Raw genomic sequence first — 13,151 nt, 5'->3', positions numbered from 1 at the left:
CCATGTCAGAATGTCCCCATGTCACCACATCCCCATGTCACGATATGCCCAAATCATGACATCCCCATGTCACACTGCCCCATGTCAAGATTACCCCATGTCACGACATATCCATGTCACGACATCCCTGGTACGACATCCCCATGGCAAACTGTCCCCATGTCACGACATCCCCATGTCACAACATCCCCATGTCATGACATCCCCATGGCAAACAACCATCCTTATGTCGCGACATCCTTATGTCACAACATCCCCATGTCAGAACATCCCCGTATCCCAACATCCTTGTCACGACATCCCCATGTCACCATGTCCCCATGTCACGACATCCCCACGTTACACCCGTCCCCATGTCACGACATCCCCATGTCAGAACATCCCCGTATCACAACATCCTCGTCACGACATCCCCACGTCACCGTGTCCCCATGTCACGACATCCCCGTCTCATGACATCCCCATATTCCCATGTCTCACTGTCCCCATGTCATGATATCTCCATGTCACTGTCCCATGTCACAATATCCCCACATAACATCTCCATGTCACGACATCCCCATGTCTCACTGTCCCCATGTCACGACAATCCCCACGTCACGACGTCCCCATGTCACGATATCCCCATGTCACAACGTCCCCATGTCCCACTGTCCTTCGTCACGACATTCCTACGTCATGACATCTCCGTATCGTGAAATCCCCATGTCACCCTGTCCCCATATCGCGACATCCCCATGTCATGATATCCCCACGCCTTGACATCTGCATGTCATGATATCCCCATGTCAGAACGTCCCCATGTCACGACATCCCCGTATCGCGAAATCCCCATGTGACAACATCCTCCTGTCGTGATATCCCCATGTCACGACATCCCCTTGTCACAACATCCCCAAATCACGACATCTCCATGTCATGACATCCCCATGTTAAAGCATCCCCATGTCACGACATCCCCATGTCACTGTCCCATGTCATGACATCCCCATGTTAAAACATCCCCACGTCATGACATCCCCATATCATGAAATCCCCATGTCACGACATCCTGTCACTGAAATCCCCATGTCACGATACACCCAAATACCAACATCCTCATGTCACGACATCCCCATGTCACACCGTCCCCATGTCGCAATATCCCCACGTCTCAACATCCCCATATCACGATATGTCACGACAGTCCTGTGACATGACGTCCCCTTGTCAGAACATCCCCATGTCACGACATCCCCATGTCGCACCGTCCCCATGTCATCATATCCCCCCATTACTCCCCCGTGTTGCGACTTCCCCATGTCACGACAGCCGCATGTTGTGACACACCCCTATCGTGACATCTCCATGTCAAACTGTCCCCACGTCACGACATCCCCATGTCATGACATCCTCATATCATGACATCCCTATGCCATGACATCCCCAAGACAAAGCATCCCCATGTCATAACATCCCTACGTCACGACATCCCCATGTTACAATGTCCCCATATCACGATATCCCCATGTCCAAATATCGCTCTGTCACGACATCCCCATGTCACAACATCCCCACGTCACGACATCCCCATGTCACGACACCCCCACGTCCAAATACCTGTCATGACATCCCCATGTCACAATGTCCCCATGTCACAATGTCCCCATATCACGATATCCCCATGTCTGTATATCTCTCTGTCACGACATCCCCATATCAGGACATCCCCACATCACAATGTCCCCATGTCACGATATCCCCATGTCCAAATATCTGTCAAGACATCCCCATATCAGGACATCCCCACGTCACGACATCCCCTTGTCAGGACATCCCCATATCATGACATCCCCTTCTCACGATATCCCCGTGTCACAACATCCCTGTCACAACATCCTGATCTTACGACATCCCCATATCGCGACATCCCCATATCAGGACATCCCCATGTCAAGACATCCCCACCATGTCACGACATCCCCCATCTCCCCACGTCCCCACACCTCACTGCCCCCCACTCCTGTGCCCCACATCCCTTCACCCCCCACCCCTCTGCCCCACATCCCTCTGCCCCCCAACCCCTCTGCCCCACATCCCTCCACCCCACATCGCTCTGCCCCCAACTCCTGTGCCCCACATCGCTCTGCCCCACATTATGATGCCCCCCCCATCACTGCCCCCCATCTCACTGCCCCACATCCCTCTGCCCCACATCACTGTGCCCCCCATCACTGCCCCACATCTCACTACCCCCAACCCTGTGCCCCACATCTCACTGCCCCCCATCTCTCAGCCCCCCCAACCCCCCTGCCCCACATCTCACTGCCCCACATCCCTCCACCCCCCACCCCTCTGCCTCACACCACTCTGCCCCACATCACAGTGCCCCCCCATCACTGCCCCCCATCCCTCTGCCCCACATCGCTCTGCCCCACATCACAGTGTCCCCCCCATCACTGCCCCACATCTCACTGCCCCCCACCCCTCAGCCCCCCCATTGCTCTGCCCCACATCACAGTGCCTCTATCATTGCCCCATATCTCACTGCCCCATCTCTGCCCCACATCCCTCAGCCCCCCCATCCCTCTGCCCCCCCATCCCTGTGCCTCACATCCCTCTGCCCCACATCTCAGTGCCCCCCCCATTGCTCTGCCCCCCAAGTGACCTCCCCCATCACTGCCCCCCCTCTCTCTGCCCCACATCGCTCAGCCCCCCATTACTGCCCCACATCCCTCTGCCCCACACCGCAGTACCCCCCCCATCACTGCCCCCCATCTCACTGCCCCCCATCCCTCTGCCCCACATCATGATGACCCCCCATCACTGCTCCCCACCCCTCCGCCCCACATCATCCTGCCCCCTATCCCTGTGCCCCCCATCACTGCCCCTCATCTCACTGCCCCCCATCCCTCTGCCCCACATCTCAGTGCCCCCCATTGCTCTGCTCCCCCCACCACAGTGACCCCCCCCCCCACCCATCACTGCCCCACAACCCTCTGCCCCACATCACGGTGCCCCCCCCCCATTACTACCCCCCCATCCCTCTGCCCCCCATTCCTGTGCCCCACATCGCTCTGCCCCACATCGCTCTGCCTACCCCCTCCCTACCCCACATCTCTCCACCCCCCATCACTGCCCCCCATCCGTCTGCCCCACATCACAGTGCCCCACATCATGATGCCCCCCCCATCACTGCTCCCCACCCCTCTGCCCCACATCACGGTGCCCCCATTACTGCCCCACATCCCTGTGCCCCACATCACAGTGCCCCACATCATGATGCCCCCATCACTGCCCCCCACCCCTCTGCCCCACACCTCATCACCCCCCCCACCCCTCTGCCCCACATCTCACTGCCCCCCATCCCTGTGCCCCACATCTCTCATCCCCCCACCCCTCCTCTGCCCCACATCATGGTGCCCCCCCATCACTGCCCCACATCTCTCCACCCCCCATCACTGCCCCCCATCCCTCGGCCCCACATAACGGTGCCCCACATCGCTCTGCCCCACATCATGATGCCCCCCCATCACTGCCCCCCACCCCTCTGCCCCACATCCCTGTGCCCCACATCTCTCATCCCCTCATCCCTCCTCTGCCCCACATCACAGCGCCCCACATCTCACTGCCCCCCATCCCTCTGCCCCCCATTCCTGTGCCCCACATCATGATGCCCCCCCATTACTGCCCCCCATCCCTGTACCCCACATCACTCTGCCCCACATCATGATGCCCCCCCCATCACTGCCCCATACCCCTCTGCCCCACATCGCTCTGCCCCACATCATGATGCCCCCCATCACTGCCCCCCACCCCTCTGCCCCACATCTCACTGCCCCCCCACATCCCTGCCCCCCATCTCCCCGCCCCCCATCTCTCCGCCCCACATCGCGTTGCCCCCCCCATCACTGCCCCCCATCTCTCAGCCCCCCTCCCCTCCCCCCCCCCCCATTTTTGCCCCCCCCGTCGCGCCGCCCCCCGGATCCGCAGTTCTTCCACCGCTGCCCCCAGTTGTTCCCACACGGCGTCGTCCGGCGGGAGCTGCAGGGAGCAACCTGTGGGATGGGGGAACGGCGTCACGGCCGGGTCGCGATAGGGCCCATATCGTGACATGGGTATCGCGATAGGACTGGTAGAGTGATTGGGGTATTGCGATAGGGCCCATATCGTGACATGGGTATCGCGATAGGGCCAGTAGCGTGACTGGGGTATTGTGATAGGGCCCATATCGTGACATGGGTATCGCGATAGGACTGGTAGAGTGACTGGGGTATTGCGATAGGGCCCATATTGTGACATGGGTATCGCGATAGGACTGGTAGAGTGACTGGGGTATTGCGATAGGGCCCATATCGTGACATGGGTATCGCGATAGGACTGGTAGAGTGACTGGGGTATTGCGATAGGGCCCATATCGTGACATGGGTATCGCGATAGGGCCGGTAGAGTGACTGGGGTATTGCGATAGGGCCCATATCGTGACATGGGTATCGCGATAGGACTGGTAGAGTGACTGGGGTATTGCGATAGGGCCCATATCGTGACATGGGTATCGCGATAGGGCCGGTAGAGTGATTGGGGTATTGCGATAGGGGCGATATCGTGACAGTGGTATTGCAACACAGGCGATATTGCGATAGGTATCGCGATAGGGATGACAGAGTGGCAGGGAGATCACGAGAGTGATGATAACTTGACAGGGATATCCCGATAGGGATGGTAGTGAGGCACTGATATCGCGACAGGAACAACATTGTGGCAGGCATATCGTGATAGGGATGATATCTTGACAGGGGTATCGCGATAGCAGGGATGTGTGGCAGGGATATCGCGATAAGGATGACATTGTGACAAGGATATTGCGATAGGGGTGATATCACGATAGGGATGATATCACAACAGAGCTGATATTGTGACGGGGCTGATTTCGCAATAGGGCTGCTATTGCGACAGGGCTGATGATATTGCGATAGGGCTGCTGTCATGATAGGGCTGATACATATCACAACAGGGCCCATAGGTATCGCAATAGGGCTGATGTTGTGATAGGGCCTAGAGATATTGTGATAGGGCCGACAGATATCGCAACAGGGCTGGTAGATATCGCGATAGAGCTGATAGATATTATGATAGAGCTGATAGACATTGTGATAGGGCTAACGTATATCGTGACAGCGCCAAAATACATTGTGGTATGGCCTACGTATATCGAGATAGAGCCGATATATATCCTGATAGGGTCTCTATATATTGTGAAAGGGCTGACAGATATTGCAATAGGGCCTATAGATATCGCGATAGGGCCTATAGATATCGCGATAGGGCCTATAGATATCGCAATCAGGCCAACAGATACTGTGACAGGGCTGACAAATATTGCGATAGAGCTGATAGACACAGCCATAGAGCTGACAGACATTGCGATAGGACTAATATATATCGCGATAGCACTGAAATATATCGCAATCGGGCCTATAGATATCGCGATTGGGCCTATAGATATCGCGATAGGGCCTATAGATACTGCGACAGGGCCGACAGATATTGCGATAGAGCTGGTAGACACAGCCATAGAGCTGACAGACATTGCGATAGGGCTACAATATATATCGCGATAGCACTGAAATATATAGCAATAGGGCCTATGTATATCGTGATAGGACTTCTATAGACTGAGATAAGGCTGCTATGTATCGCGATAGGGCCTATCAACAAAAAGGCCTACGTATATTGGGAAAGGGCCGACAGATGTCGTGATAGGGGAGGCAGATGTCGCGATAGGGGGGGCGGATGTCGCGATAGGGCCACACCTGCCAGGTTGAGGTGGCGCAGCGCGTGGGGCCGCCCTGCCAGCATCGCCTGCAGCGACCGCAGGGACGCAGCGCTCACAGCTCCATTGGCCGAAGCGTCCAGGCTGCGAACGCGGCCCCGAAACATGGCGGCCCTAAAATGGGGTTATGGGGTGTTATGGGGGATATGGGGGATATGGGGGATGTGGGGATATGGGGGATATGGGGGATATGGGGGATATGGGGGATATGGGGGGATATGGGGGATATGGGGATATGGGGGATATGGGGGATATGGGGATATGGGGGGGATATGGGGGATATGGGGGATATGGGGGATATGGGGGATATGGGGGATATGGGGGATGTGGGGGATGTGGGGGATGTGGGGGATGTGGGGGGATATGGGGATATGGGGGATATGGGGGATATGGGGGATATGGGGGATATGGGGGATATGGGGATATGGGGGATATGGGGGATATGGGGGATATGGGGGATATGGGGATATGGGGGATATGGGGGATATGGGGGATATGGGGGATGTGGGGGATGTGGGGGATATGGGGGGATATGGGGGATATGGGGGATATGGGGGATATGGGGGGATATGGGGGGATATGGGGGATATGGGGATATGGGGGATATGGGGATATGGGGGAAATGGGGATATGGGGGATATGGGGGATATGGGGGGATATGGGGGATATGGGGATATGGGGGATGTGGGGGATATGGGGGATGTGGGGGGATATGGGGGATATGGGGGATATGGGGGATATGGGGGATATGGGGGATATGGGGGATATGGGGATATGGGGGATGTGGGGGATATGGGGGATATGGGATATGGGGGATGTAGGGGATATGGGGGGATATGGGGGATATGGGGGATATGGGGATATGGGGGATGTGGGGGATATGGGGGATATGGGGGATATGGGGGGATATGGGGATATGGGGGATATGGGGGATGTGGGGGATATGGGGATATGGGGGATATGGGGGATATGGGGGATATGGGGATATGGGGGATGTGGGGGATGTGGGGGATATGGGGGATATGGGGGATATGGGGGGATATGGCGGATGTGGGAGATATGGGGGATATGGGGGATATGGGGATATGGGGATATGGGGGATATGGGGATATGGGGGATATGGGGGATATGGGGGGATATGGGGGATATGGGGATATGGGGATATGGGGGAAATGGGGATATGGGGGATATGGGGGATATGGGGGATATGGGGGATATGGGGGGATATGGGGGATATGGGGGATATGGGGGATATGGGGATATGGGGGATATGGGGATATGGGGGGATATGGGGGATATGGGGGATATGGGGATATGGGGGGATATGGGGGGATATGGGGGATATGGGGATATGGGGGGATATGGGGGATATGGGGGATATGGGATACTGATATGGGATATGGGGTGTGGAAACCCCCCCCATCCCCTCGTCCCAAATCTCCCCCATCCCCCATTCCCCCATAACAGCCCCCAACCCCACATCCCCCCACATCTCCCCCTATCCCCATCTGCCCCCACGCCCCCCCTCACCCCATCAGCTCTGTCACATCGCTGCCATCCAGGTGATTCCCGGCCACCGTCAGATGGGTGACAGCACAGCGCTCCTGGGGATGGAGAGAAAGCAGGGCATCATGGGAACAATGCAGCCAATGGGAGCAATGGAACCAATGGAGCCAATGGAGCCAATGGAACCAATGGAACCAATGGAGCCAATGGAACCAATGGAACCAATGGAACCAATGGAACCAATGGAGCCAATGGAACCAATGGAACCAATGGAACCAATGGAACCAATGGAACCAATGGAACCAATGGAGCCAATGGAAACCAATGGAGCCAATGGAACCAATGGAACCAATGGAACCAATGGAACCAATGGAACCAATGGAGCCAATGGAACCAATGGAACCAATGGAACCAATGGAGCCAATGGAACCAATGGAACCAATGGAACCAATGGAGCCAATGGAACCAATGGAACCAATGGAACCAATGGAAACCAATGGAAACCAATGGAACCAATGGAACCAATGGAGCCAATGGAACCAATGAGCCAATGGAACCAATGGAACCAATGGAACCAATGGAGCCAATGGAACCAATGGAGCCAATGGAACCAATGGAACCAATGGAGCCAATGGAACCAATGGAACCAATGGAGCCAATGGAACCAATGGAGCCAATGGAACCAATGGAACCAATGGAACCAATGGAACCAATGGAACAATGGAACCAATGGAACCAATGGAACCAATGGAACCAATGGAGCCAATGGAACCAATGGAACCAATGGAACCAATGGAACCAATGGACAAAATGGAACCAATGGAACCAATGGAACCAATGGAGCCAATGGAACCAATGGAGCCAATGGAACCAATGGAACCAATGGAACCAATGGAACCAATGGAGCCAATGGAACCAATGGAGCCAATGGAACCAATGGAACCAATGGAACCAATGGAACCAATGGACAAAATGGAACCAATGGAACCAATGGAGCCAATGGAGCCAATGGAGCCAATGGAACCAATGGAACCAATGGAACCAATGGAGCCAATGGAACCAATGGAACCAATGGAACCAATGGAACCCATGGACAAAATGGAGCCAATGGAACCAATGGAACCAATGGAACCAATGGAACCAATGGAACCAATGGAACCAATGGAGCCAATGGAACCAATGGAACCATTGGAACCAATGGAGCCAATGGAACCAATGGAACCAATGGAGCCAATGGAACCAATGGAACCAATGGAGCCAATGGAGCCAATGGAACCAATGGAACCAATGGAACCAATGGAACCAATGGAACCAATGGAAACCAATGGAACCAATGGAACCAATGGAACCCATGGACAAAATGGAGCCAATGGAACCAATGGAACCAATGGAACCAATGGAACCAATGGAACCAATGGAGCCAATGGAACCAATGGAACCATTGGAAACCAATGGAGCCAATGGAACCAATGGAACCAATGGAGCCAATGGAACCAATGGAACCAATGGAGCCAATGGAGCCAATGGAGCCAATGGAACCATGGAACCATTGGAACCAATGGAACCAATGGAGCCAATGGAACCAATGGAACCAATGGACAAAATGGAACCAATGGAAACAATGGAACCAATGGAACCAATGGAACCAATGGAACCAATGGAGCCAATGGAACCAATGGAACCAATGGAACCAATGGAACCAATGGAACCAATGGAACCAATGGAGCCAATGGAACCAATGGAACCATTGGAACCAATGGAGCCAATGGAACCAATGGAACCAATGGAGCCAATGGAACCAATGGAACCAATGGAGCCAATGGAGCCAATGGAGCCAATGGAACCAATGGAACCAATGGAACCAATGGAACCAATGGAACCCAATGGAACCAATGGAACCAATGGAACCCATGGACAAAATGGAGCCAATGGAACCAATGGAACCAATGGAACCAATGGAACCAATGGAACCAATGGAACCAATGGAGCCAATGGAACCAATGGAACCATTGGAACCAATGGAGCCAATGGAACCAATGGAACCAATGGAGCCAATGGAACCAATGGAAACCAATGGAGCCAATGGAGCCAATGGAGCCAATGAACCAATGGAACCATTGGAACCAATGGAACCAATGGAGCCAATGGAACCAATGGAACCAATGGACAAAATGGAACCAATGGAACCAATGGAACCAATGGAACCAATGGAACCAATGGAACCAATGGAACCAATGGAGCCAATGGAGCCAATGGAACCAATGGAGCCAATGGAGCCAATGGAGCCAATGGAGCCAATGGATCCCAAAACCACCCCATTGCCCCCATTTGCCCCCATTGCCCCCAATGCCCCCAATGCCCCCATTGCCCTCATTGCCCCCAATTGTCCCCCAATGTCCCCATTGCCCTCATTGCCCCCAGTTGTCCCCAATGCCCCCCAATGCCCCCATTGCCCTCATTGTCTCCAATTGTCCCTAATGCCCCCAATTGTCCCCAATGCCTCCACTGCCCCCATTGCCCTCACTGTCCCCATTGCCCCCATTGCTCCCAATGTCCCCAACTTGACCCCAGTGCTCCCCAATGCCCCCATTTCCCCAATTGTCCCCATTGCCCCCTTTACCTGCATTGCCCCCAATGCCCCCATTGACCCCAATGTCCCAATTATCCCCATTGCACCCAATGTCCCCCTTACCCCCAACGTCCCCCACTGTCCCCATTGTCTCCCATTCACCCCCAATGCCCCCCCTTCCCCCCCTTGCCCCCACCTGGCGCAGGAAGTTGCACAGCTTGGTGACACCAAGCGGGCTTTGGTCCCCCGATGGCGGCCACCTCCAGGTTGGTGACACCGTCGGGGATGCAGAGCAGCAGCTCCTCCAGCCCTGCTGTCCCGATGGCATTTTGGGACAGTGACAAAGTCCGCAGCTGCGTCGCTCCTGTGGGGGGGGGGGGTGGGGACAACAGCCATGAGGTCCCCAAAAACGTCCCCTAAATGTCACCTTCCGCATGGGGTCCCCATGCAAAGTCCCCAAGGGGGTCCCTGAGGTGTCCCCAGGGGGTTGAAGTGTCCCCAAGGGGTCCACAAATGGGCTCAAATGTCCCCAGAATGTCCCCAAATGGGCTCAAATGTCCCCAGAATGTCCCCAAATGGGCTCAAATGTCCCCAGAATGTCCCCAAGTGGGATGGAAAGTCTCCAGGGTGTCCCCAAATGTCCCCACGTGGGCTGAAATGTCCCCAAGGGGTCCCCAAGATGTCCCCAAGTGGGCTGAAGTGGCCCCAGATGGGCTCAAATGCCCCCCAGAATGTCCCCAAATGGGTTTAAATGTCCCCAGATTGTCCCCAAAATGCCCCCACATGGGCTCACATGCCCTCATGGTGTCCCCAAATGGGTTCCAATGTCCGCAGGGTGTCCCCAGATGTCCCCAAGTGGGCTGAAGTGTCCCCCAAATGGGCTCAAATGGACACACGGTGTCCCCAAATGTCCCCACATGGGCTCAAATGCCCCCACAATGTCCCCAAATGGACTGAAATGTCCCCAAGGGGTCCCCAGATGTCCCCACATGGGCTCAAGTGCCCTCATGGTGCCCCCAGATGGGTTCCAATGTCCCCATGGTGTCCCCAAATGTCACCACATGGGCTCAAATGTCCCCAGAATGTCCCCAAGTGGGATGAAATGTCCCCAGGGTGTCCCCAAATATCCCCATATGGACTAAAATGTCCCCAAGGGGTCCCCAAGATGTCCCCATGTGGGATGAAATATCGCCATGGTGTCCCCAAATGTCCCCACATGGGCTCAAATGCCCTCATGGTGTCTCCAAATGGGTTCCAATGTCCCCAGGGTGTCCCCAGATGTCCCCACGTGGGCTGAAGTGTCCCCAAATGGCTCAAATGGACACACGGTGTCCCCAAATGTCCCCACATGGGCGCAAATGCCCCCAGAATGTCCCCAAATGGACTGAAATGTCCCAAGGGGTCCCCAGATGTCCCCACGTGGGCTGAAATGTCCCCAGATGTCCCCATATGGGCTCAAATGCCCTCATGGTGTCCCCAAATGAGTTCCAATGTCCCCAGGGTGTCCCCAGATGTCCCCCACATGGGCTGAAATGTCCCCAAGGGGTCCCCAGGATGTCCCCAAGTGGGATGAAGTGTCCCCAAATGGGCTCAAATGGACACAGGGTGTCCCCAAATGTCCCCACATGGGCTCAAATGTCCCCAGAATGTCCCCAAATGGGTTCCAATGTCCCCAGGATGTCCCCAGATGTCCCCCACGTGGGCTGAAATGTCCCCAAGGGGTCCCCAGGATGTCCCCAAGTGGGCTGAAGTGGCCCCAGATGGGCTCAAATGGACACAGGGTGTCCCCAAATGTCCCCATGTGGGCGCAAATGCCCCCAGAATGTCCCCAAATGTCCCCACAAAGGCGCAAATGCCCCCAGAATGTCCCCAAATGTCCCCACATGGGCTCAAATGCCCCCCAGAATGTCCCCAAATGGGTTCCAATGTCCCCAGGATGTCCCCAAATGTCCCCACGTGGGCTGAAATGTCCCCAAGGGGTCCCCAAAATGACCCCAAGTGGGCTTGAAGTGTCCCCAAATGGGCTCAAATGGACACACCGGTGTCCCCAAATGTCCCCACATGGGCTCAATGCCCCCAGAATGTCCCCAAATGGACTGAAATGTCCCAAGGGGTCCCCAGATGTCCCCACATGGGCTCAAGTGCCCTCATGGTGTCCCCAGATGCGTTCCAATGTCCCCATGGTGTCCCCAAATGTCACCACATGGGCTCAAATGTCCCCAGAATGTCCCCAAGTGGGATGAAATGTCCCAGGGTGTCCCCAAATATCCCCCATATGGACTAAAATGTCCCCAAGGGGTCCCCCAAGATGTCCCCACGTGGGATGAAATGTCCCCATGGTGTTCCCAAATGCCCCCACATGGGCTCACATGCCCTCATGGTGTCCCCAAATGGGTTCCAATGTCCCCCAGGGTGTCCCCAAATGCCCCCACATGGGCTCACATGCCCTCATGGTGTCCCCAAATGGGTTCCAATGTCCGCAGGGTGTCCCCAGATGTCCCCAAGTGGGCTGAAGTGTCCCCAAATGGGCTCAAATGGACACACGGTGTCCCCAAATGTCCCCACATGGGCTCAAATGCCCCCACAATGTCCCCCAATGGACTGAAATGTCCCAAGGGGTCCCCAGGATGTCCCCAAGTGGGCTGAAATGTCCCCAAATGTCCCCAAATGGGCTCAAATGCCCTCATGGTGTCCCCAAATGAGTTCTAATGTCCCCAGGGTGTCCCCAAATGTCCCCCACATGGGCTGAAATGTCCCCAAGGGGTCCCCAGGATGTCCCAAGTGGGATGAAGTGTCCCCAAATGGGCTCAAATGGACACAGGGTGTCCCCAAATGTCCCCACATGGGCTCAAATGCCCCCAGGATGTCCCAAATGGACTGAAATGTCCCCAAATGTCCCCATATGGGCCTCAAATGCCCCTCATGGTGTCCCCAAATGAGTTCCAATGTCTCCAGGGTGTCCCCACAAACGTCCCCAAATGGACTGAAATGTCCCCAAGGGGTCCCCAGGATGTCCCCAAGTGGGCTGAAGTGTCCCCAAATGGGCTCAAATGGACACACGGTGTCCCCAAATGTCCCCACATGGGCTCAAATGCCCTCATGGTGTCCCCAAATGGGTTTAAATGTCCCCAGGTTGTCACCAAGATGTCCCCACATGGGCTGAAATATCCCCAGAATGTCCCCAAATGGGCTCAAATGCCCTCATGGTGTCCCCAGATGGGTTCCAATGTCCCCATGGTGTCCCCAGATGTCCCCCACATGGGC

General features: G+C 55.4%; 1 protein-coding gene across 1 annotated transcript; it reads right to left on the bottom strand.

The window, feature by feature from the left end:
* Window positions 1-676: 676 nt before the first annotated feature.
* Window positions 677-10,338, bottom strand: LOC125690810 (uncharacterized). Its single transcript, XM_048939529.1, has 5 exons — window positions 10,084-10,338; window positions 7,343-7,416; window positions 5,793-5,926; window positions 3,870-4,037; window positions 677-765 (listed from the first exon to the last, which is right to left on the bottom strand). Exons 1-5 carry the CDS (start codon window positions 10,321-10,323, stop codon window positions 677-679), a joined length of 705 nt encoding a protein of 234 aa, XP_048795486.1. The 5' UTR covers window positions 10,324-10,338.
* Window positions 10,339-13,151: the final 2,813 nt, after the last annotated feature.

This window comes from Lagopus muta, chromosome 3, assembly GCF_023343835.1.
Source record: "Lagopus muta isolate bLagMut1 chromosome 3, bLagMut1 primary, whole genome shotgun sequence".
Taxonomy (NCBI): Eukaryota; Metazoa; Chordata; class Aves; order Galliformes; family Phasianidae; genus Lagopus; species Lagopus muta.
Note: the sequence above shows the minus strand (reverse complement) of the source record. Positions and strands in the feature narration are given on the sequence as shown.